General features: G+C 35.6%; 1 protein-coding gene across 8 annotated transcripts in view; it reads left to right on the forward strand.

The window, feature by feature from the left end:
• LOC143238868 (uncharacterized) overlaps window positions 1–25,776 on the forward strand; it is a 303,511-nt gene that overhangs the window by 251,001 nt on the left and 26,734 nt on the right. For all 8 annotated transcript variants that reach the window (XM_076479463.1, XM_076479462.1, XM_076479464.1 and 5 more), the window contains 2 exons: window positions 20,269–20,382; window positions 25,450–25,758. In XM_076479463.1, the coding sequence (XP_076335578.1) occupies window positions 20,269–20,382; window positions 25,450–25,758 (423 nt within the window). The remainder of the gene's footprint in view (window positions 1–20,268; window positions 20,383–25,449; window positions 25,759–25,776) is intronic.

The raw sequence follows: 25,776 nt of genomic DNA on the forward strand, positions 1-25,776 counted from the left end.
TAGAAATTTGGAAATTAGGAGAACGAGATGTGGATGTTCAAGCCCACAACGTTTCACACCTGTATCACCCTTCACTGCATGCAGACAGTTGTGGGAAGGTGACTGCTCTCCCAAGTTAAAATAAAAATAAAGAAAATATAAACATATAAATATTAAGAATAAACAAATAAAATAAGGTACTACAATTTGGATGTAAGTAAGATAAAACTTACATCTTGAAGTTATCATTCCTGCCTTCAATATGGTAGAGGCACTAATTAACACGACGTCAGTAAAGTGATAGTTTACTGTGACTGTTGTGCTTTTATATGCGGCTCAAAGTGCATATCCGGATAAAGTAGTGCCAAATTCTTAAATGAACTTATTTTTAACTGAAATTTTTATTTTTAGTAAGTTTTATCTTACTTACACCCAAATGGTAGTACCTTATTTTCCGCTGATACAGCGGTAAGTCTACAGAATTATAACGCTAAAATCAGAAAATCAGGGGCTTGATTCCCTTCGGTGGACTAATCAGACAGCCCATTGTGACTTTGCTATAAGAAAACACTAAACATCACACCTTTTTTATTTTATTGTTTTATCTATTTATTTTTAATCTTTTTGTGTTTATCTTTTTTCTTATTCTTATTTTAACTTGGGAGAGCAGTCACCTTTCCACAACTGTCTGCAGGCAGTGAAGGATGATATAGATGTGGATGGGATAGTGTGGGCTTGAGCACCCACATCTCGCTCTCCTAAGTTCTGAATTTTTAATTTTCTTATATGAGACTAGCGAATTGGAGGTTAAGACTGATAGACGGTGTATCCCTACCGCAATGTTGCGTCCTCTTTTTTCAGTCACCTCCAAAACCTAGGATACATTTTATATTTCCACGTTGTAGCTTGTATCCTAGGGTCTTTTTTAAAAACGTGCAGCGTATTTTGTTTAATTTTAACGTGTTTTGTTTATGGCTTAAAAATTTATGGTTATAATATAATTAATCAGAGGTTGAGATTTGCTGTTTTTTAATGCAATCCTTTCTCATGATTTTGTTTACTTATTTGGCTTCATTTGGATGTAACTATTTAATTTCACTAAAATTTATACATATATAAAGATGAATTATATTATCGATAATATATTCAGTTGACTGTCTCGTAAGATGTAGATGATGATTTCTTTATCGATGTCACTGGTGGATGTGTATTATCTTACTAATTTTTACGTATTTTGTTTTTTCTAGCTACACCATCTGGTACTTTGTTTTCTAGCAGTCTCATTTACTTTTAATGTCGATGAAGACTTTTCATGATTGCCATTTTCGCTTTACTTCTGCAATAGAGTTTGTTTGGATTTGACAAAGGGGCTTGTCAGCTTCCTAGTTTAAGTTTATCCCTCTATAGCTTGGCTTGTACATCTAAATAATATTCTTTCCAAGCAATTAATATGTTTTCTACAATCCGCCAACCAGTGTGAACTTTGGACAGTACTTACCGCAAGTCAGTCTCAAATATTATATTGGTGGTACTATCCTTTTGTGATTTGTTGTTTTCAGAAATCCAGACAAGAGCTTGCTTTAAGGCTTCCAGCTCCATCCAGATGCTTCTCGCTGGAACCTTTAATTATCCGTCGTGTTGTTTCTTCGCCAGAGGATGAATGCTCAATCAGTTATTCCTCTATCCGTGGTGTAGGGATCATTTGTGGCTTTGATGACATGTGACTGTTCATTGTTTTTAAACAGATGCTGATACGATTTTCCTGCTTCTCTTTCTGCCCTTTGTCTACACATTTTATTTATGGGCTGATTTCTCCAAGTCCTATAGCACCAGATGCTTATTCTGTTATTGGGGCATCTGAGGATTGGTGGTGATGAATTATCTCATTGATGACTGTATAGAATATATCCGATCATGAGAATTTTCTGAGGCGCTTTTTAGGTAATTCAATTCACTGTTTGGTTGGTGTTTACAAGATCACTATGGAGCTGAAATATTTCAAGTAAAAAAGGGCAGGTGGCTCTCAAAAGTGGAATGCATGGTTTTGTAGCATGATATCGTGGTGACGAAATTTGATTGTAAGCGTTCTTCGATGATACCGAAACTTGTGAATTGTAATATGACTTTTGTGAGAGTGGTTGAAGTGCATTCTCTGTTCAGTAGTGTGTAATCCGTGATGTAGCAGGTAATATTTTGGTAGAACATAAGCAAGTGACTTTCATCAGGTCTATTTTATGCTGCAATTTTCAGTGCATTGATGCCTTCGATAGCTCTGGTAAACTTTAGTAAAGTTGAGTTTTATGTCAATGGTTAACCCCAGTTATTTCAGTGTTTATTTTAGAGGTGTAGCAGTGTTCACAAAAGATGGTATTGTTTTGTTCTCATTAGTTTGTTTGGTGTTGAGTGCGCAGAAGATGGCTATAACTTTGGTAAGATTAATTATCATTCCTGAGTCGCCGCATATTTTGCTCATCCTGTTAAGTTATCATTACATCTTGTTTTCGATTTCAGCTTTTTTAGAGCATCTGCTGTACATTATCTTGTCGTAAGGTTACCACCAGGATGTAGTTGGACTGTCAAGGCGGATTTGTCCTATGGTATAGCTTTTGAAAATGTTTGCTCCTTGAAACAGACCAGTATTAATGGTTTTCAGTCTAATTGCCTATCTTTCAGTCTTCGGGATGCTTCTTCTGTGAGTTAGTGCAACTACGATCTGAATTAAACATATTATACAGGTGTCTATTCTGAACATTTTGGCAGAAAGAATGGACAGTTGGACTCCATTGTTAGCATCTTCCAGAGCTAGGGTGTTATGATAAGTTTTAAAGCATTTTCATTCGTCTGAGAAGTATTCTGCATCCTTACACAGCAATAACTGCCTGATGATGAAAGTGACAGTGACTCGTTCTTTAAGTTACAGTCATTACTGGGATCGTTCCAGTGATGTTTTGTAGAAAGATTATTGGATGGTCATTACGATTAGAATGATCCCTAATAGCTTTCTTTAAGAATTTCATAGGTTATCATTCCCTATTTCAGGGATTCCGCCTGTTGCCAGCTGTGTTGATACTCTGACTTCATCACTTTTGGTTGGTGAAAAGAGTAGCTCAAGTGTTCGCGTTGAGTGGTGATACCCATCTACCTTCCATTCGTTCCTTCACTGCTAAATTCGGGACGACTAGCGCAGGTAGCACTTGTGTAGCTTTGTACGAAGTTTGAAATAAACCAAACCAAATAATCAGGTTGGCTTTTTCTAACAATCTTAAAATTAGGTGTTTTCAAGCCATTTAGACATGAAGTTTATCTTTAGATATTTTCTTAACTCATTTCCATTATCTGCTTATTGCAGGCTATCATATCTAAAGTAAATCTTACTATTATAATTATTGCACTTCCTGATAGTTCTGGTACTCCTCCTTGTTGCCACATGATTCCTCACTGTGAAGACGCTGGTGCAGCATATGAATGACAGACAAATCCCACAATTCCGTCAGATAAGAGATGATGGAGGGTGCTCTCTGATCTTACCGGAGGACGGCTATACATTCTCTAACTTTAGGCTAAAGTGAATTAATAAACAAAAAATGTGAATACATTTTTATCTATTTATTGTGAGGAAGTAAACGACATCAAGGTTAGACTCGCTTTAGAGTAAGTAGTCAAATGAAAAAATAAAATAAGCCTAAAGAGGTTTTGGGTATAATGACGAGTCCATCTTGGCTATGGAACAACCATTGTTCTCTGATCTGTTGGTCCATTTCAAGTACATCCTGACTATGGACCAACCGTTGTCCGTTTTCCTTTGATCTGTCGGCGTATTTACGTAAGATATTAAATATAAGTCCCAAGAAATAATATACGACTTTTCAATGCGAAAGTAAAACTTAAAAACAAAAAGCAGTATTGCGACAACAGCTTGCAAGATGTTAAAAAAAACGTTTTACTCTCTCTTCATCCATTGCGTAACAGCATGTTGATTCTCATTTAATTTTGCGTAAAAGTCAAAGCTTTTCTTGTTCCTTAGAAAATGTTTATAATCGGAGAGAAATTCTCAGATTTACGCGTAAATTATTTTCCATGAGTACGCGATCTCGTTAGAGAATGAATGTGTAGAGTTTGACCAAAGGATTAAGGCCTAAATGTTCTCGATTTCGTTGCTTACCAAACAAAGGTTGTAAGGTTGTTTCTGTGGAACATTTAATACATATTACCATAACAACAAGGTTTAATCACACACTTCCTTGAAATTGAGTTAGATTGTGTTCTAAGAATAAATAATCAAAATAAAATCGGATAAACTTCAACGGGTTATACATGATTGTGTGTATTGTAATGATATTTATACGGTGTTAAAGTGGATTAAGAGAATCATAAGGACACTTAAACAGGTTAGGTTAAATTAAGTGTATTCTAAGAATTCTTAAATAGATTAGATAGTTCAAGTGAATTCTAAAGATATTTAAATAGGTTAGATTAGATTAAGTAAATTGTGAGGATACTTAAATAGGGTTAGATTATATGAAGTGAATTCTAAGGATACTTAAATTGGGTTAGATTATATTAAGTGAATTCTAAAAATATTTAAATAGGTTAGATAGTTCGAGTGAATTCTAAGGATACTAAAACGGGTTATACGATATTAAGTATATTTTAAGAATATCTAAATGTTAAACTTTTTTTTAAGTTATGCTGTATCACGTAGATTTTTAGAATATTTGTGTGGATAAAACTAGATTAGACACATACTAAGGGTAATCAAACAGAACATAGTGATTTGTAATTGTACGAGTTGCATTTTCCATAGATAAAGAAAGCATAGTCATAGTTGACCGGATGAGGCCGGATACTATGACGCTGTAGTCATACTAAAGTATGTTGTACTTTATTCTAAGTTGAAGTGGATTCCCTGTTACTGTATGTATTTAAAACCGTTTCTTCTGATTAGTGTATATTAATGCTTATTTTTTTAACTGACCACTCAGATATGTCAGTTGATTATATCATTTCGAACTTACTTAAAACGTAAAGCTGGGATGTGTTTATTTTTCAAGTTAGAGTGTTTTAATTATCTTAAACTGAATACTAAATACCAGTATCGTAATGATGTAGTAATTACAAACAGAATCTTAATTATGAATGACATTGCGCACGTCTTCCTTTGATGTCTTTAATACTGATGTATTTGACTGCCTGATCTTAAGTTTTTAGCTTCGTTTCTTTGATCATTATCGCGGATCCGATGTTGTAGAAATGGACAGGAAGTCTGTTTGCTTATGCGGAAGTAGTTGTGTCTAATGAGACATTAAGCTGGTATGAGCACTGTTCCCGAACCCTGTGGACAACTTCAAAACTAAACACTAAATCAAATCTGACAGAGAAGCGCTTATCCTCTTGAGATTCAAGGATACGAAATCCGCACTCGTGTTTCCGGCCATTTTAGTTTTCATTCGAATTGCATCAGTTCGACCGATCCTCTGTTGTTTTTTTTTTTTTTTTTTTATGTGGCTTAAGTGTATGAAGTAGCTTTATCGCCCCCTAGTGGGCTGGTAGGGCTATCAAAACCCGGGTGTTGTAAGATACGAGAAATGCTTCTCAGGGAATAAGATGGGATTATGATAATAATTCTGCGGAATATTTTAGCAAAACATTACCTCTCCCGATATTGACTGCATTAGCTAGTCGTTGTTTGTAGGATTTTTGTGGCAGATTAAAAATGAAGAAGTGTTAGGTGCAGTATCTTTCAGATGATACAGGTTTATCTTCATAGTTTTGAATGACCAATAAAATTAAACTTCACTGCTACTTTTTTTTTACTATTATAATTTTTGTAACGCCCTCTGCTTTTCTTCTTTTTCTTTTGAAGTGATTTTGGGGACCTTTTTATTCGCATAGTTGCGATGATGGTTGTTTGTTTTTATACGAGGTCTGTTTATGTTTTTCAAAATATCTTTATCTTGACTGCTGAGTTTTTTCTTCTTTTTTTATGCCTTGTGACAACTCTTCTTTGGTAGTTCAGTAGAGAACTTGAGAGATTATAAAACTTAAATTCGAGGTTAAATGGTTAATGCAGTGTTTTAAATATTCTTATTTTGAGGAAGATTTTATTGCTTCGTCATTTTTGGTTAGCATGCCTGGACTCTGAATCGGAGGGTACACTGTTCGCGTCCCTTTAGCGTGAGCCTGGCATGGCCTGGTGGTTAGAGCGCTCGACTTGTAATCTGAGGGTCACTGGTTCTAATCCGTGTCACACCAAACATACTCGCCTCTTTTAGCCGAGCGTGCGTTATAATGTTACGGCCAATTTTAATGTTCGTTGGTAAAAGAGTAGCCCTAGAGTTGGCGGTGGGTTATGATGACTAGCTGCCTTCATTTTAGTTTTACACTGCTGAATCAGGGACGTATAGTGCAGATAGATCTCGTGTACCTTTTCGCAAAACAAACAAGCAAACCCTTTCGTGTAAACATGCGCTCTGTAATGTTTGGCCGTAGGTGCACTATAAGAGTGACCGTCAAATTCCACTATTCAGTCAGACAACAGTATCCATAAAGTTATCGACGGATGATATTGTCCAGCTACTTTTCCTGTATCCTATCTCGATTAATCCTTGCGTAGCTTTGCATGAAAATTGTGAAATCAAATGAAACAATCCCTGTCTTTGTTAAAATAGACATACTGGATTATTTACCAGTCCGGTTTTATTCGTTTTGTATGACACAGAAATACTGAAATATAAATACCAGACATACCCAGCCTTAGGGGCGTATTGTGGATCATTTTAAATGTAGATCTTTTCTTTTGTTGAAAAATTTAAGTTTGTTTGGAATTAAACGTGAAACTACACAATGGGTTATCTGTGCTCTGCCCACAACGGGTATCGAAATCGGGTTTCTAGCGTTCTAAATCCGCAGACATACTACTGTGCCATTGGGGGGGGGGCTAAGAATTTAAGTAATTTACGCGAAAGGAAAGTGTTTGTTTAAAAGAAATCGGAAGATAATGGACATTTCAGATGTGTGGTTAGACGTACCATATCCTCCCCCCCTCGTTGTAGTTTCTCTTCAGAGTGAATATTATTCATGTTTCTGTGAGAGTAGAAATATTTTATATTATATTACAAGAAACTTACTCTACAGTTTAAGAAACTTACTCTACAGTTTCAGTTATTTTTTCGTGTGTACATTATTTTATAGTCTCCTAGACTAAATGTTTGTTAATTTTCGCTTCTAAGTCACGTAGATCAGTAAACGCTTAAATACTTTCTCTGAATTATAATAGACAAAGTGCACTTCAATTTTATTCCAGTACGTAAAATCAGCTCATTTTGGGGTATTATGGAATAAAAAGGTGAAGAAATAAAGAGCTTATAACAAGGCGTTTCATTGGTTAAGTCTAATTTTAATACTGTATATAAATGGATGTTTCATTTTTAGTTTACCTTTTTATTTTCCTTCTGGTGGTCAGTGAAGAAACCAGGATCAAAATATCATAAAAAAACAACATTCTTTCGCAAGATAAATAAAATCAAAACTATTAAAAAACCCAACGTAAAACAAATCGCTTTGAGCAAAACCAAATAACATATTGAAGACAAGTTCAAAATCAGCCCTTTTAGTCTCGCTCTTCCCTAAGTAGGCGTGTTTGTGAACCTTGAAAGAGGGCGTGCTTGTGCTACATTAAGTAAGTCTTATCAAATCACTGCGATAAATGACAAACCAGTTACCACAGAAAGAATGCAATGAATACGAGCTATTGATTCGGATTAAACAGAGACCGGTGATCCATTCTAGCAGGAAAGATGAGCCGACCAGTGATAGACTGTTATTATTTGGTGTCAGTCAGTGCGGCTCTTGAAATACGATACAAAGCTTAAAGGTCTGAGAACCTATTCACCTCCTTGACCTAAAAAAAAAATATGGGATCGAAGTTCGTATATACTAACCAATCACAACGGATCTTTTCAATCCCCTTTCCCCCTTTTGCGTACCATCGTCTCTTTCACAACGACCGAGACACGAGCTCTAAACACGTTTACCATCCTTACTGTCTGTCTAATGCTGGCTATCAGGTTTTAACACGCGCGATCTGCAACAAGATGGAACTGATCATGTCTGTTATCTGCATACTGATGTCTACATAACATTCACGTAAACACTAACAAAGTGATGTAGTGCTTCGACTGAATTAAGTGTCTTTAATGGATTATTTCTTTTTTAAGATCTTTCCAGTGTTTCATGCAGCGCACGAACATAATATTAAATCTAACTTAATTACCTATAAAATGAAAGTGTTCAAATTAGTTGAAAATATAATCATAATTACAGATATTTATTTACATTAGAGTAGGTGGCTCAGTCATGAAAAGCTAAATGTACAAATATCGAAACTTTGTGTGTATATGTTTGTACATATGTATGGTTTTTTATTGTTTTTTTTTCTTTTGTACATAAAACTACGGAGCTTTTTAACTTTATTTTCCGCTGGCCAATGGGAAGACTATGAGAACTGACGTCAGAGGAAAATTCCATAATTTGTTATGTACTATATTATTCACCAAACACATATAGTTTTTGTGTGGTGTTTTTTGGCTAATAATTGATACGAAGGGTATTTCAAAAGTAAGAAGTAAGGGACCAGTTACGGTTTAATTTGGAATGAGATAGTTTGTAAACTTAAGAAAAGTAAAATAACAATTATTTATTTTAACGTAAAACTTCTACAAAATGCTTTAATTATAGAAAAATAACCAGCAAGGTACTAACCATCCTAATCCCCTTCCCCCATAGTTATTTTTATTTACGATATCTTCAATTATGTTACTTTCAATTATATTTCCCTGAAAGTATGTTTCGGCCAGGCATGGCTACATGGTTAAGGCATTCGACTCGTAATCCGGAGATCGCGGGTTCGAATCCCCGTCACACTAAACATGCTCGCCCTTTCAGCAGTGAGGGCATTATAATATGACGGTTAATCTCAGTATTCATTGGTTAAAGAGTAGCCCTAGAGTTGACGGTGGGTGGTGACGACTAGCTGCCTTCCCTCTAGTCTTACACTGCTAAATTAGGGACAGTTGGCGCAGATAGCTTTCGTGTAGCTTTGAATGAAAATCGAAAACAAACAAACAAGCAAAAGTATATTTCAGAATTTCACGCAAAGAAAACACAATTGCTTTATGTGCGTAGTGGGATTTGGTCTTCACTCTTATAACGCACCTCAGTATCAAAATATGGAGCGTATATTTGCAGCAGTGCTGATAACTAGTTAACCCTCAACGAAGATCGCATTAAAAACAGGTCCTTGTTAGCATGGCTTTCTATTGAATGTTGACCAAGCCACAGAAATCGGCATTCATTGAAACTACGTTCCGTCTGTGTTTCTTCAATTCCAAGCCCTAGCTCTCAAGTAGGACAATCTGCGTTATGACTCCGACCCGTTATGATCGTACCGCGAATTATAGTATTGAAAGCATTCAAGCTTATAACTGAGCCATAAAGGTGTGTGTGTGTGTGTTTTCTTTTAGCAAAGCCACAAAGGCTATCTGCTCAGCCCACCGAGGGGAATCGAACCCCTGATTTTAGCGTTGTAAATCCGGAGACATACCGCTGTACTAGCGGGGGGCGAGCCATAAAGGAGAAAGCTTATAGGAGCAACAACGTCTTGACTTTCCAATGGTACGTAGGCCACACATCTAAAAAATCCTAATGAAATTTCTTCGAACATTACCAGTTACTGATCAACACATAAGATAAATATCGCAGCCCAAAAAAGAAACAAGTAGTAAAAAACTAACTCTTTACCTATACCTTTAGTAGCTATCCATCAAGTAGTAAAAACCGAATGTCTATACCTTTAGTAGCTATTCATCAAGTAGTAAAAATCGAATCTCTATACCTATATTTTTAGTAGCTATCCATCAGAAGAAAACGAAAAGAAAGGCAAGATTATATCTATTTGTTATGCAAACAAAATGTACAAAAATGTATTTGCAAGTAGCGGTTTCAGTACTTGGGGGCCTGGCATGGCTTGATAGTTAAGGCATTCAATTCGTAATCTGAGGGTCACGGATTTGAATTCCCGTCCCACCAAATATGCTCGCCCTTTAAACCCTGGGGGCGTTATAACGTGACGGTCAATTCCACTGTTCGGTAGTAAAAGAGTACCCCAAGACTCGGCGGTGGATGGTGATGACTAGCTGCTTCCCTTTAGTCTTACACCATTAAATTGGGGATGGATAGCTCAGATAGCCCTCGTGTAGGTTTACGTGAAATTCATAAAACAAACAAACGGTTATTGGGTTGGTTTCACTTTTGAGCTGCTTACCAAACATTTGTAGCAGTTTCGATGTTATGGGAACACTACATCGTTATACCAAGTACTTGTTGATGCTGTGGTAAGAATAAGTGTTGAAACCTTGCTGCACTATAACAATGGCAGGGTGTATGTGTTGGTTTGACCTTTGAACTGGAGCCTTTTAAAGGTACTTAGTGTTCAGTATTTGAGCTACTTATTGTTACATTATATTTTTTCGAAGTTTGTCGTTCTACTATGGCTCAACACCATTTTTGATGAAACAGACAAAATAAAAGACAATTACGACTCAATTGTTTTCAGTGCTACTTTAGGTACCCCTCCCCCAGCTTCATGGAGATTGTTTTCATTCCTGTGTGTGTGTGAACAGTCAACTCAGAATGTCTTAATCAGTTGTTTACGAAGTCTGGTACAGAAATTTAGTTTCCTGAAGGATCAGTTGAGTAAGTTTTGGTGAATACAGGTCAAAAATCAAGATCGCACTAGAGTCAGACACTTAACTCGAAAAACTGTGATCTAATTTTGATCAAGTTTCGAAATAAAACTTGAGTGACTCCCTTCCCAAATACCAAAAGATTAATTTTTAGTGGACGTAGCACAAAGATCAAGGTCACAATGAAGGTCAAACAAATTGAAATAAAAAGAAGTTATTGAACCTACGTTTCTGACCACGAGAATGTTTTTGGTGCATATTTTAGGTTGGTTGCAGCAGAAGTCGTAAACATTGCACGCTTTGTTTGTCGCCGGATATGTTCTGTTTGAAACACCAAGAATAAAATAATATTACCTACTGCTAATACGTAAAACCTTCGAGGGGTTCTCGGACAAAAAAAATGAAACATTGCGGTCTTTTTTTGTTTTTGTTGTTCTTTTCTTTTTTTTTTTGAGGAACGATTTCGAACGATCCTCCAATGAGGTCCACAACTCACTAAAGCTAAAATGAGCGATTTCGCTTTTGTTTCTGTCGGTCAGCCACTTTTGTCAATTTATCATTGAGGGTGCGTAAAATCTGGTCCCTTAGAAAGCAATAAAAAAGAATACAGGAACAAGTTGAACCGGCTGCAACTGCATTCGTTCCTAAATCTCCACAGACACTCGAGGTGATAACTTTTGTGAGCGATTCTGCTTGTGGTGCACATGCATCCTTCGATGAGGAATGTAATCCCATGGCTCGAGACGAGATGTTGGGCTCGAGGAGTCTAATGGATGTCGGCAACTTCAAAGATGTTTCACCGATTGTCTTGATCTATTATCATTGTTTGACGCGATATTAGGTTCCAAACATTTTATTAGGGGAGAAACGCTACATCTCTGCCGCCCTCTGGAAACGGGCGATTCGTTGAGTCCCTGGCGGCTTGAGACCATCTGTCATATTTTGAGAGTTTTAAAGCGGCTTGGGAAAGTACTTTAAGTGGAAAGTGTATCTTTCTTCCGTCACAGCGGTAAAGGGATTGTTTTGTGTGTTTTTATAGGAACGTCTTGCGAAAATAAAATCTAGAGTTTGCCCTTCTTCACATCCCAGAGCTTTGAATATTTTAATGTCTAGAGTAATCTACTGTGAATTTTGCTAACTGCATTTGAAATGGACGAACACACCGTAGGACAAACATGGCAGTATTCCAAATAATACGATTTACGAGAGGAATTTGCATAAGCCTCGATCGAGCGCTTGAGTAAATAATATTTTACATTTTCCAACAATCTTTAAGGGTCTCGTAACAATGGGTTACGACTGACTCTGCTAATCTTTCACTTGTTCCTGTTTATTGTTGAAACTGGTTGCTGTTAAAACTGGTTGTTATCGGTTGTTGTCGAAACTAGCTGTCGCTGCTACTAGTTAGTGTTGAAATTGGTTGTTGTTGCTATTGGTTGTTCTTGAAATTGGTTCTCGTTGTTACTAGTTGCCGTAGTAACACGTTGCCATTTTTGTTGAGTTTTTTTTTGTAATCGAAACCATTTTCAATTTTACTTTTTTAATGAAGAAATACTTTATGTAGCACTATAAAAAACAATGAAATACCATTTTGAAGTAAAGCACTATCATATATTACCACAAAGTACTTAGTGTACTTCTCCCTGGTCAGTGTCTGTGACCTTTCTTGCAGTTGTCAGTATCCATCTTCCTCATGGCTACAGCTCACAGTAGAACAAGAAATGACGTGAGAACGCCACGATCTCTGCAACGCTCGTTTGTTATACAGTCGCCTGTGTGGTCCTGTTTCTTAGAGACATCTCCTGCACTCTTTGGGACCGTTCCTTTTACCCCTGACCTCAACCTCGCTTTCTCGGTGGTTCTAATGATTCACAGGGATGAGGTGGATCAGTAGTTAACTGATGGTTACCCACTACATATGGATGGGCGTGGGTTCGTTAATCCTTTTGCAAACTGGCCAAGAGTTAGGTCTGGGAGATGATAGCTGTCCCTGTAGCAGTTGTTACAGATATTTCACGTTTTCTTAATATCCCTTTCTGTTTACTCTAACTACTACTTGTATAAGCTAGAAAACAGATACTGCTTGTCCCTCACCCCCCCTTTTAATGGAAAATGTGTTTATTATTACAAAAGATGCTTTTTTTTTTATATCTCCCATAACTGCAGTGTAGACCCAGGAATCTTAATGTATGTGTTTCGGAATCTTTCTTTTTTTCTCCTCGTGTAGCTGACATATCGTCATATTTCACAGAATAGATTATAATGAATTGTGTCAGCACAAGAAGATAAGAAGGACGATGAGCATGCTTCCATAATAGTGAACAAATTATATATATATATGTATATATCTTGAGCATGGCACTGGATTCTAAGTAAGCCCATTACGAGACTCACTTGTTAAAAAATAAAGAAGTAGGCTGGAGTAACCTTTCTGTTAACTTATGGTTTTCTCTCTTTCTTGGACCGCGTGTGACCTACTTGTTAATGTGCCGAGCTGCGAACCAAAGGTCTGACGTTCGAGCCCAAATATTATAAAATTGACAGTTAAACACCGATATTAGGTTCCCTGTAGGCTTCATGAGTTTAAGCTTCAGTAATGTTGAACTTCACGAAAAGAAAGTTTAGTAACGTTCAATTTGAATTCACTATTCCAGTTAATTTTAGTATTTAGGTTTCACCACCTCTCAGTCGTTTGGAGTGTAACATCAAAACATTTTCTATTAAAATTTGTCTTGGTTCCTCATCATGTCCACACAAGTATACTCTTGCAAGATCAGGAAATGTGTTATGAAAACCATAAATGATAACTTGTTTGAACATTTCGCTCAAAAGTACAAAATTGTTACCTAACAAACGAGATGAAGTGGAGCTAGTCGATAGTGTCCGTCGCCAAGTCTTGAGCTAGTCTTGTCTACTTGAATACTGGGATTTAATCATAATTCTTACATCGCATAAATAGTTCCAACGTAATTAGCACGTTTTGTGCGACAACGAGTTACGAACCTTGAATCCTCGGATTCACAGTTCGGACATGCTATCCACTAAACTATGTTTGACCCGAAGCTAATAGAGTCAGTCATTTAGCAGAAATAAGTGTTCGAGAAAGAATTAAACACTGAAATAAATTTTAATTTTATTAAAGGAAAGCGAATGCTTTTCCCCTTTTGTTTTTCACTTAACTGCACTAGTTTAAGAACGAACGTGGAATGAGCACTGGCATAAAATCAGCAAAGAGAATCGAGCTTGTTATCAGACATAACTCGTGAATTAGCAATGAGCTAACATCTTAGTTTATGAGTAGATTTAGCCTCCAACTTCAAGAGTACAGACTGGACAAATAAAACAAACCACTGATTTTTACTCCTATTTTCTTGAAACAAACAAGTTATAACCCATGACCTATTTCTTTTCAGTCGAGATTCTCGTAATTGTTTTTTATTAGTTTGTTTTTTACTTATTTATTTCAACACTGACTCACACCATTTAAATGAAACCATTTGAATTAGGTGAATAAACGCCTTGTAATGTAGTTCAAATGCTCCATTATTTTCTGTCATAAACCTATGATTGTATATCAGTTAAAAAGTTAACGCCCAAGTTTAATCATTATGCTATGACTGTGCGTTCTTTGCTTTGCTTGTTATTTAATGTAGATGAGTTATCGAAAAAAAAAAAGGAAGTTAAAACTTTTTTTGTCTGATTTGAGTTTTGGTTGTTATAATTCAAAACCTTTTTGTCTTACTAATTTTATTTGTTCATCTGATTTAAAAACAAAATAGCCTAACGAATATTCGTGATAACGAGAAATCCACTTGTAGTAAAAATGTCTCTCTCTCTTTTTGTTAACCTGAAGATGACCTAAGAAGGTCGAAGCGTTGTTCTAAGTGTTAATACCTATGCCAGTCGTCCTGAGATACAAACGAATATTTGTTTTTTCTGTAAAAGAAGAACTTTAAGTTTTTCAGTTGAGATCGTTATCCTAAAAGGGAAGTTCTGACTTCCCACTAAAGATGTATGACTGTAAAGTTATTTATTACATTCAGTTGTCTGAGTTTTGTGTGATCTAGGGATTAATTGACTGAACTGTGAATCTGAGGCTCCCGTTTTTTCAAAGTTATGTTCCGTACCTTGAGACTGTGGATGCGTGATAGGAGGAGACACATGAAATCCCACTATTCCATTAAAGTCGCCAAGGATTGGTGGTGGGTCCTTTTAATTAACTTCCTTCCTTCTGCCTTCTCAGACTAATTCAGTTAGTCCCATAGTAGCTTTGTACGAATACGCGGAACATGTGACTTCTACACGTGTAACTTCTTCATGAATATATCTTTGTTTAATATTAGATATGTCAAACGTAGTCCAGAGAATAACCTTAAGACGGTTAGTTTTCTGTAAAACTATCTGTCTGGTGTGATGTATTAACTATTGGATCGTTTCCTAAATTTCCCAGTTTGTTTATTTGTTTTGCGGCTGTACTGTATAGTTCTGGTGACCCGATTTGTTGTTTTTGTTTGTTCTTACTTTAGAAGCAATTTTTATTGATCTATTAATACATTGACTAAATGATAGATTCATTATCTTAACATTGGGGTAGGTTTCTTTACTGATGTCAAGAAGTTTCTCTTGGGAAAACCCCTGGATATTAGCATAGTTAAACTGGTATACGTTAACAGAGATTCCAACCTTTGGCCCTGATTTTTGGTAAAAAGAAAGAATTTGATTCATATTTCCAATTAAAATATATTTCTCACAAGTCGCGTCAGAACTTGTCTTTTCATTGTAATATGCAAGAGGAAAAGCACAAGAGTTAGCAGGGCCATTACGCAACTACTTGGAAGCTTGATAGCCAGTTATACAAAATATGTTATAGTTGGTCCACAATGCAAGAATAATAGATGAATATCACATAGGCTGTCTCAATTCAATCAGCAAATGTCAAAGCTGATGTTGTAACGACAAGTATAATTTACACGGAGTGTGGATAGAAATGTATCTTTCTTATTTTCTTTCTTAGCGAAGAGTTATTCCGCTAACTTTCTCAATAACATTAATGAATATTAGCCAGAAGGAATGGCCTTAACAAACATCCTCGGTCCTTATGTTTTAATCTATGCGTGTAGTCGACGGTTGCGGTGGTTAGTTACGCCCCTGTTTGATGGTTACTGTGGTTTATTACATCCCTAATAGACGGTTGCTATGGTTGATTACGCCCCTAAGTGACTATTGCTGTGGTTAATTTCGCCCCTATCTGATGGTTATATTGCTTGATTACATCCCTAATTGACGGTTGCTATGATTTACTATGTCTCTATTTGACGATTAATAATATTGGTTATGCCCATAGTTGACGGTTGCTACGACAAATTGGAGTTTCCAGTGTTATTGCTTTAGACTGGTTATTTGGTTAATAAAGCAAGTACGTAGAATTTATTATTTGTTTCCCTGACGTTGAGCGCAAAGCTATTGAATGGGCTGTCTATGTTGTGCCCACCAAGGATATTGAAACGTGTTCATTATCTCCCTCTCCCTTAAGAGGCAAAACGTAGTTCTAACACTACAAATTAGTATACCAGGTGATGATACTTATTCTGAAGGTGCGCGTAGTAACCAAAAATTAGGTCGTAAAACATGTTTTTCTTATTATATTACTTTGAAGAATAGTAGAGTATGAACGCTAAGATGACCTAAAAATTAAAGATACATTTTATTTCAGTGGTTTCAGCTTTTACAACCTTCTTCGGAAAGTTGCTATGCAGGTAAATAGGAAAGAAAAAACTTGTTCTCTGTCGTATGATAAAAGACATTTGAAAGCTTTCGTCACATATTTTTTATTACACGTATTTGAGCGCCACCTATTGAAAACATACTCAAATGTTTACATAATATTTGCCAATCTAAAGCACTGACTAAATTTGTAGGGTTTCTTTTTCTTTCCTTTTTTTCTTGGCTCTCTTTTCTTATTTTATAGTTTACAAAAATTCTCTGTAAAGTAAAATAATAGCAAAACGGGCTTCGATAAAAACACACTAAATATTACGAAATGTATATATTTTACAGAACAGTGATTTAATATTTATTTTGAAATAAAGTCTAAATCGCATAGCACTCACAGCCTTGACACCAGGTCGTTTCACTAAAGATTCAGACAGAGTGCTGATGTTAATAGCATACATTAAGGTTTTCTACACGTTCCAAGCAACTGTCACTTCACAAAAAAGAAAAAAACTTGATAATTTGCTTAGAATTAGTATTTTATTTTCTTATTAGCTCATCTTAATTTGTATATAACGTAGGACGTAATCTCTGAGGCTTTTGAACTGTGTTGAACTTAATAGAGGGCGCTTCACATGATCAGCGACGACAGGAAGTGGATTGGGTTACATAGTTCACAGAATTTTGATTGCTGTGTAAAACTGTGTTCTAGGATAGTTACGTATATCAGATAACAGGGAGATTGTTGCAGTTCATATGTAATAAGATACTACTTTGTAGCTATTTCTTAATATATATATATATTATCGTACAATTCGTTTAGCCTTTAACAAGGAATACTGTTGTTTGGTCATATTAGTATATCTGCAGAACCCAGAGATTTATTCTTGGTATTGGTATTTTCAACCTGAACGGCAGTTCATACGACTAAATGATCAGGTCAATTGACCCTTAAAGTTTAAGCATAAACGTTCCAAGTTTTAGATTGTTGGTCCAAAGAAGGGAAACTAATCAGTGTCGTTCGCTACCAGACGAATTTCGTCCATCTTAAACTCTTCTAATATGCCTACAGCTGAATCGTGCTTTCCGCAACATTGCGATTCCAAGCTTATATTTTGAGATTCGCAGTCCAACACACTAACTACTAGGTCTCACTCAGTCAGATGTAACATATTGAATGAAATTAGAAAAAAAAATGGTATTTTAAAAATAATTAAGGTTAATAAGCTATAGTCTCGTGTCTACATACGTAGGGAAATACGTTATATCCATTAAAGCAGACAAAACAATAATTAACATCCATTGACTCCAGATTTTCACCAATAAACTTCTAATCGTGCTCGTTTTCATTGGTCATACACTTTAAGACAATTGTCTCTACTTTGGAAGCAAATTGGTATACTAGCCTTTGTCGCAAAGATATTTATAGATAATTTATTAGGCTTAACAAATGTAATAAAAACCATAATTGTTAGGCCTGATGAACTTTCGTGCTTTATTACTATAGTCGTTTTATAGTGCTATATATAAAAATTGTAACAAACCAAAACAAAACTTCATTTATAGAAGAAAGTACTTAGATCTATTTTATACACCAAATAGAAATATGAGATATTCAGTTAAATGGTGTACGTGTATGAGTGATATAGAAATAAAGTGAGTAAGTGGCTAACTTTATCACTCAGCTAGTACAAACGAGTTATTTATGTTAAAGATGAGTAGCTCTTCAATTAAATAAAAGGTGGTTTAAAATCAGACAGAAATTAGTCCTGAAGTAATGAAACTATTATAAGAGAGAAACGTTGAAAACCCAGATGAACGTGATGATATTTTATGTACCTGTCTCTGTTGTAACTTTTGTGTGTTTATGCGTGTATGTGTCTTTTCTTATAACAGAACCACATCGAGCTATCTGCTGTGTCCGCCGAGGAGAATCGAACCCCTGATTTAAGCGTTGTAAATGCAAATTTTTATTTCTGTCACACCAAGGGGACGTTGTAATTTCTATCAACTGGTTAAGACTTTTTCTTGCAGCGTCTCTTTCATTTACTAATACCTGTTCTGCATTTTCTGTTTCTCTTGTAACTTTTATAAGTGAGTAAGAATTGTCCTTTGCAATTTCACAATCATTGTCCCGCTTTCTGCAATTCTTGCTAATTTTTGTGTGTGCGTATTGTTGTTGTTTTTTTCACGGACCGGAAGTTCAGTCACTGGCCAACAATAAGTTTCTTTGTCTCTCTCTACGACAGAAAGGTTTGATACCAGACTCGTGTTTTAAACGCCAATTAGTATAGCCGCTAAAAATAGTTTCTAAAACAAGCATCGCTGATCTAGTTGTCTCATATCTGTCCACTAGTTTAAGCTTATGGCCAGAAGGTTTTTCTGGAACTTTGAGGATTTTAGATTGAACTTTTCATGGATGTGTTTTACAGTCTTAACAACCTTTGCTTCTGGTATCTCAGACTTCAGTTTAGAGGAAAGGGGCAAGTTTTCGACACAACAGTTGGCTTTCAACACTTCCCTGTCTTCACGTCACAGAAAGAGCGCCCTGTTGTTTACTTTATGAACTGAATGACTGACATTCTGGCCTCAGAGAGAGAAAGAGTCTTTGTTGTTGCCATGTCTGGACAGAAACTATGGAGCGTAGCGCTGCTCCATATAGTTTACCTTAAAAGGGTTGAAAAGAGTCGCACGAAAAGCAAAAACATTAACTTGAAACAAGCAGATTAGAAACGTGAGATTTTCCTTTTTGAACAATTTTTGTATTGTTTTCTGTTCTTCATACCTGATACTAGTGAAATGTGTGAAAAGTACCTTTCTGATAGCAACTCTGATAGCAACAAGTCGGATATAGGAGCAGAGTGTGTTTACTTTTCTTAAAATCGTGAAACTTTATCTATCAATTGAACTGATGGAACTTTGGAAGATAACTGTTGTTCCAAATTTTGTAATTCATACAATTTTGAAACGTTTTACGGCTGTTCCAAATGTTGCAACTGGTACAGTTTTGGAAAGCTTTACAGCTGTTCCAAATTTTGTAACTGATACAATTTGGGAAGGTTTTACAGCTGTTCCAAATTTTGTAACTGATACAATTTGGGAAGGTTTTACAGCTGTTCCAAATTTTGTAATTGATAGAATTTTGGAAGGCTTTTCAGCTGTTCCAAATTTTGTAACTGATACAGTTTTGGAAGGTTTTACAGCTGTTCCAAATTTTGTAATTGATACAGTTTTGAAAGGCTTTACAGCTGTTTCAAATTTTGTAACTAATACAGTTTTGGAAGGTTTTCCACTGTTACAAATTTAGGTAAGTAATACAATTTTGAAAGGTTTCACAAAACTTTAATATTATGGTAACCGATACTACTTAAAAAAGTCTTAACTTTTCGATAACTGATGGAATTGACTGTTTGTCTGTAGCACAAAGCTATATAATGGGCTATCTGTTCTATTCTCACCGCGGGAATCGAAACCCGGTTACTAGCATTGTAAGTCAGGAGACATGCCGCTGTGCCACAGGGTGGGGGCGATAGAATTGAACATTTTTATATCACTGTATATCAGGTAATTAATGTGATTCAGGAAGTTTTGCTTTTTTTACGTGTTTTATAAAAATTTGAAATATCGATAATTGATAGAGTTTTAAACAATTTTCCATCTCCTTCATATTGAAATAACTAACCAACTTTGCCAGCCTCTCTATCAGGCTTCAGTTAAATCTGTTAAAAGGTCTTTAGTCTATAAACGTATAAAACCAACTACAAATGTCTAAACGTTTCTATGTTTTAACTTGAAGTAAGCTAGAAATAATGACATTTTATCTTTCTTTCCCTAGTTTCATATTGAAGACAACAGACACAGCGACGAAATCCGGCGACAGCAGGAGGAACAGATAAGAAGACAACAGGAACAACTGGCTCAACAGAATGAGAAAATACAGGAGCTGCAGGTTGGACAAATGTTTATTTTCTGTTAACTTTTCTACATCATGTGATTGAGGATCGTAATCTGTATATCTGTTATATTTGTTTTGATGATATACTGAAACCATCCATAAGGAATTAAACTGCAGCCAGTATATCGGATGTATGGTAATACATCACAGAGTGTAAGCTGCAGCTAGTACGTAGGATGTATGATAATACATCACGGAGTGTAAGCTGCGGCTAGTACGTAGGATGTATGATAATACATCACAGAGTGTAAGCTGAGGCTAGTACGTAGGATGTATAATAATGCATCACAGAGTGTAAGCTGCAGCCAGTACATAGGATGTGCGATAACCCTTAAGCAATGTTACTTACCTGAGGCGAACTTGGGACACATATAAGTGTCTTTGTTAAGTAGGTTCACTTTCGTTCTTACCTCATTTATTTGTTGATAGACAGTGGTTTTGAAGTATTAATGGAGAACCAGAAACTTTTACCCAAGAATCGTTTGATGCTCTACAATGGACAAGAAAGAAAGAAAGCGAAAGAGCCAGTGAAGCTGTTTGTGCTTTAATGGTAGATGAAATCACAATAAGGAGACACATGGATGTAAAGAAATATCTTGGTTCTGTTGGTGTTGGTGCAGATAAGACACAGCTTTTGGTGTTTATGGATATTTCTCTAAACAGCAACTGGAAAATCTCTGATGTCTGTTTCTTTAGTAATGGCACAACAAGACAAGAACGAACAAACTTGGTGATAATAGATCTCGGAATTACAACAGTGGCACTTGTTTGTAATGGTCCGGGTCTACTTATACCTGACTGTCAGTATGTCGCTAAAAAAGTTGTGTCCACGATTGTTTCATCTCATCAGTTAAGATAATAAATGCCATATGCTAAACCTCATTCAAAACTTTTAACAGTGAATGTGATAAAATGATTAAATGTCACTTATTAGTGTGTTTTGTTATAGCTAAGCCATATCGGACAATTTGCTGTGTCCACCAAGGGGAATCGAACCTCTAATTTTATCGTTGTAAATCCGAAAATTTACAGCTGCCCCAGCGGAGGACAAATTACGATCAATGCATATTCAATGGCAGAAGCAAAAAGAAAGAAAGTTTAATTTTGTACCAAAAAGTTTAACCTCAAGTGGGGTAGACGTTTGCAACAAAGATCCGGATTATCCGATTTTAAAATAAGTGACACAATAGTTAAATTTATAAGAATATTTGATGGACTCTTCGACTTGCTTAACTAAAATAAAAAATACATTGACTAAAAATTAAAAGAGCGTAATAAAACCTGCAATTAAACATTTTAGAAACATATACTCCATTTACAAGGTTCCTAACTGCAATCAAATATATTCAGTGATTTAGCATTATCATCTTCACCGTCCTTGAGGTATCATTTGATATGTGTGTGTGTGTGTATATATATAACTCAAGGTCACTTGGAACTTTTTTGTTGCTGTTAGTTATCTTGCAGTTACTGTTCGACAGTTCATAGATGCATATAAAAGACTGTTCATCCATCATGAAATAAAATCTGCAGGATACCGTACTGTCCAGGATGAAACACCACATGACACTTTTTAGTGGTTCTGCACATGTGTCAGACGTGTGTTATGCGCACAGGTATGATCTTACAGTAGTTTCTCTCTATAAGGAAGCACATTGTGAGATATGTGGCTGGTTATGTAATCAGAATGGCAGAGGAAATGAATACATTGACAAATGAAAATTCCAGCAAATCGTCAGTTTCACAGCAAATAAAAGTAATAAGTGGTTTGGTTAAGGCATTAACAAATATAATTGAAGTATGTCATGCAACAGCGATTGTTTTGAAAATTTTCTAAAGTTATCGAATGATAAACTTCCTCAAGCAAGTGGAATATAGATTTATATTTTGAAATAAGTAGTTTTAATGAAGTTTTTTTTCTGGCTTAAAAGGGCACGTATTTAATTGTTCACTGTGCTTACAGTTTGATAAAAAGTTTAATTATATTAACACAGCATTACATCCACCACTATACTGGTACAGGTATGTAGATGACACGGTTGCAGGATTCAAATCTACAGAACACATAGTTAATTTTTTCAATCACATTAACTCTATACATCCCAACATTAACTTCATATGTGAACAGGAAGAAAGCAATCAAATATCATTTCTTAACCTCAAAATTACAAGAACTGACACACACTTCAAAACAGAAATCCACCAGAAAAATCACCCATACTGGACTATACATCAAGTATTAACATGCATAGTCATACATGGTAAACCTCATTCAAAACTCTATTGGACATGTGAAAACTTTTAACAGTGAATGTGATAAAATGATTAAATGTCACTTATTAGTGTGTTTTGTTATAGCTAAGCCATATCGGACAATTTGCTGTGTCCACCAAGGATGAAACACCACATGACACTTTTACCGAGAGTATGATCTGTATACTAAATTTATACAGATAAATTATATCTGTATAATTGTTGATATTGGTGATATAATCACCAACGATTGATACCGACAATCAAAGGTTGTTTGATTTATTCAAACAACAAATATATGAGTATTATGCAAACATACTACTCAGCACATGAAACAAAACAAAAACTCAACATACTAAGAAACCAAATAAACACAGCCATAAAACTATGCTCACCAGATAAAATTAACAATGAATTAGACAAAATAAAACAATACTTCATCAACATCAATAAGTTTCCTCCACAAACCGTAGAAAACATTATACGCACACACCTACACAGAAAGCAAAATCAACCAACTAAAGTAAATATATCTCACGAATCAAAAAATCACGAAACCATATACTGTTGTATACCATATATTCCTGACATCAGCAAACAAATAACCAACATTTGGCAAAAATTAGTAACAAAATATGACATTCCAGTTAATACCAAATTTATTCAAAAACCAGGCACAAAACTGAGGTCTATACTATGTAAAAACTACACTGACAAACACAACACCAACATTATTTATAAAATACAATGTGATAACTGCCACGACTTCTATATTGGAGAAACAAGTAGAAAAATGGAAATTAGAGTTAAAGAACATAAAAAGTCACCTTCACACGATTTCGAACACTGCAAGTCAAATAAACACAACATAACCATAGAAAACACTCAAATACTAAATAAAGAAACAAACATAAACAAACGCAAAATTAAAGAAGCCTTATTTATACAACAACTTAAACCCAAAATAAACCAATATAAAGGAACGCCTTTATACCTATATTAATATAATAAAATAAATAAAATTATATATTCAAACATCTAACACCGCCCTCTACATTCCGACACTCAGTTACACAACCCCTTTCAAACATGTGGTCAGCTTCCGGTCAGTTACCTGTTTCTTTGTGAACCTGACGATGACCGAAGAAGGTCGAAACGTTGTTCGCTCTTCTATGTAAAATATTTTCTCAACCCAAACGAGCCGTTTTTGCATATAAATGTTTACCACTGTAATACACTACCGTCAGACCAACAAACTTAAGTTAGGGAGGTTTAATAACTAATATATAGTGTTGATAATTCATTATAATCTATACCAGTCATAATATACTACCGTCAAACCAACTAACATGTGTTATGAAGTTTAAAAACTAATGTATAATACTGATAATTCTTTCTGACTTAACCAGTTATAATACACTACCAGCAAACAAACAAACAAACTTGAAATAGGAGGTTCATTAACTAATGGAGAAAATCGATAATTCTTTATAGTCATAATACCAGGATACCGACAAACTTATATTAGAGGGTTATTAACTAACAAACAGTGTCAGCAATTCTTTGTATTCTATATAAGTTATAATACAATACCGGGATACCGACAAACTTATATTAGAGGGTTATTAATTAACAAACAGTGTCAGCAATTCTTTGTATTCTATATAAGTTATGATACAATACCGGGATACCGACAAACTTATATTAGAGGGTTATTAACTAACGAACAGTATCGGTAATTCCGTATTTTCTATATGAGTTATAATACAATACCGGGACACCGAAAAATTGAGCAAAGAATATCATTAACTAATTGATGGTTTCAATAATTCTGTGTAACATACATATCAGTGATAATACAGTACCTTGGTACTTACAAACTGAACTAGACTGTTTTTGTTTTGTTTCAAAAGTTTCGCGCGAAGTTATACAGAGGGTTCGCTAACTGCGAATACTGAGTCACTCATCACCAACTCTTGGCTATTTTTATATCACCAAACAGTGGGATTTTACCATCACCTTCATTATTTGTCTACGGCTACAGAATGCAGTGGTTATATTAATTCATAATATAACATTCTAACCCTAACAAAAATGTGTGTACGTATTCTATTGCAAAATGTTTGAAAACTGATGCAACTTATGGACGTTATATATCTGTTATGTTGTCATACATCCCAACTAGTGAAGACTGATGACCTATGACTAGGCCCGGCATGGTCAGGTGATAAGGGTACTCTATTCGTAACATGAAAGTCGCGAGTTCGAATCCCCATCACACCAAACATGCTCGTCCTTTCAGCCATGGCGGTGTTATAATGTAACGATCAATCCCACTAATAGTTGGAAAAAGAGTATCCGAAGAGTTGACGGTGGGTAGTGATGACTAACTAGATGAAATAATCTCTGCAATTCTTGTTTATTTGTTTTTAATACATCTTTTACTTGTTAGTAATTTTAACCTAAAAGGCACAACAAACAGCTAGGATAGAAACCACAAAGCTCACACAAAGTCATTTCTAATTTAAAACTGCTAACCAGGGTAGGAGCAAACAATTAGTAGCACCCGCCGTCTACAACTCAATTCCTAACTGAATAGCGTGATATTTCTTCTAGAATCTTGAATCTTGCGATCCACAGCTTGGCACGCTAACCACTGGACTATGCCCGACTTTCTTAATGTTTTATTTATTTTATATCAATAAAGAATTCCTTTCGTCCTTATGAAGGTTTCGTACGTTCATTTACTGTTCATTATAGAGTTGCTTTTTATTGTAGTTCACTAACATACCATTTTGTTCTTTTCAGATTCTACTCAATGATCAGTATATGGCTGCTGCAGCAACTAAATCCTTACCTGGAATGCCCGGAATAGCGGCAGGGGTCACACAAGGGGTCACACCTCAAGGTTTCATGTTTCTTCCGGTCTTTGATGGAGGCTTTTCTAGCGGTGCGGGACTACCTCATCCCGGTGGGATCAGAGATTTGGTCACCACGACAACTGGAATCTCTCCCATGTCTCTGCCGCCTCAAACACTCAGCTCCACCACGCGGCAGTTGTCACCAAACAAAACAACAAGTATGGCCCCTGAACCCTTAGGAGATACACAACTTACGGTAGGTCCCAAAACAATG

Source organism: Tachypleus tridentatus, chromosome 13 (genome assembly GCF_004210375.1).
Source record: "Tachypleus tridentatus isolate NWPU-2018 chromosome 13, ASM421037v1, whole genome shotgun sequence".
Classification (NCBI taxonomy): domain Eukaryota; kingdom Metazoa; phylum Arthropoda; class Merostomata; order Xiphosura; family Limulidae; genus Tachypleus; species Tachypleus tridentatus.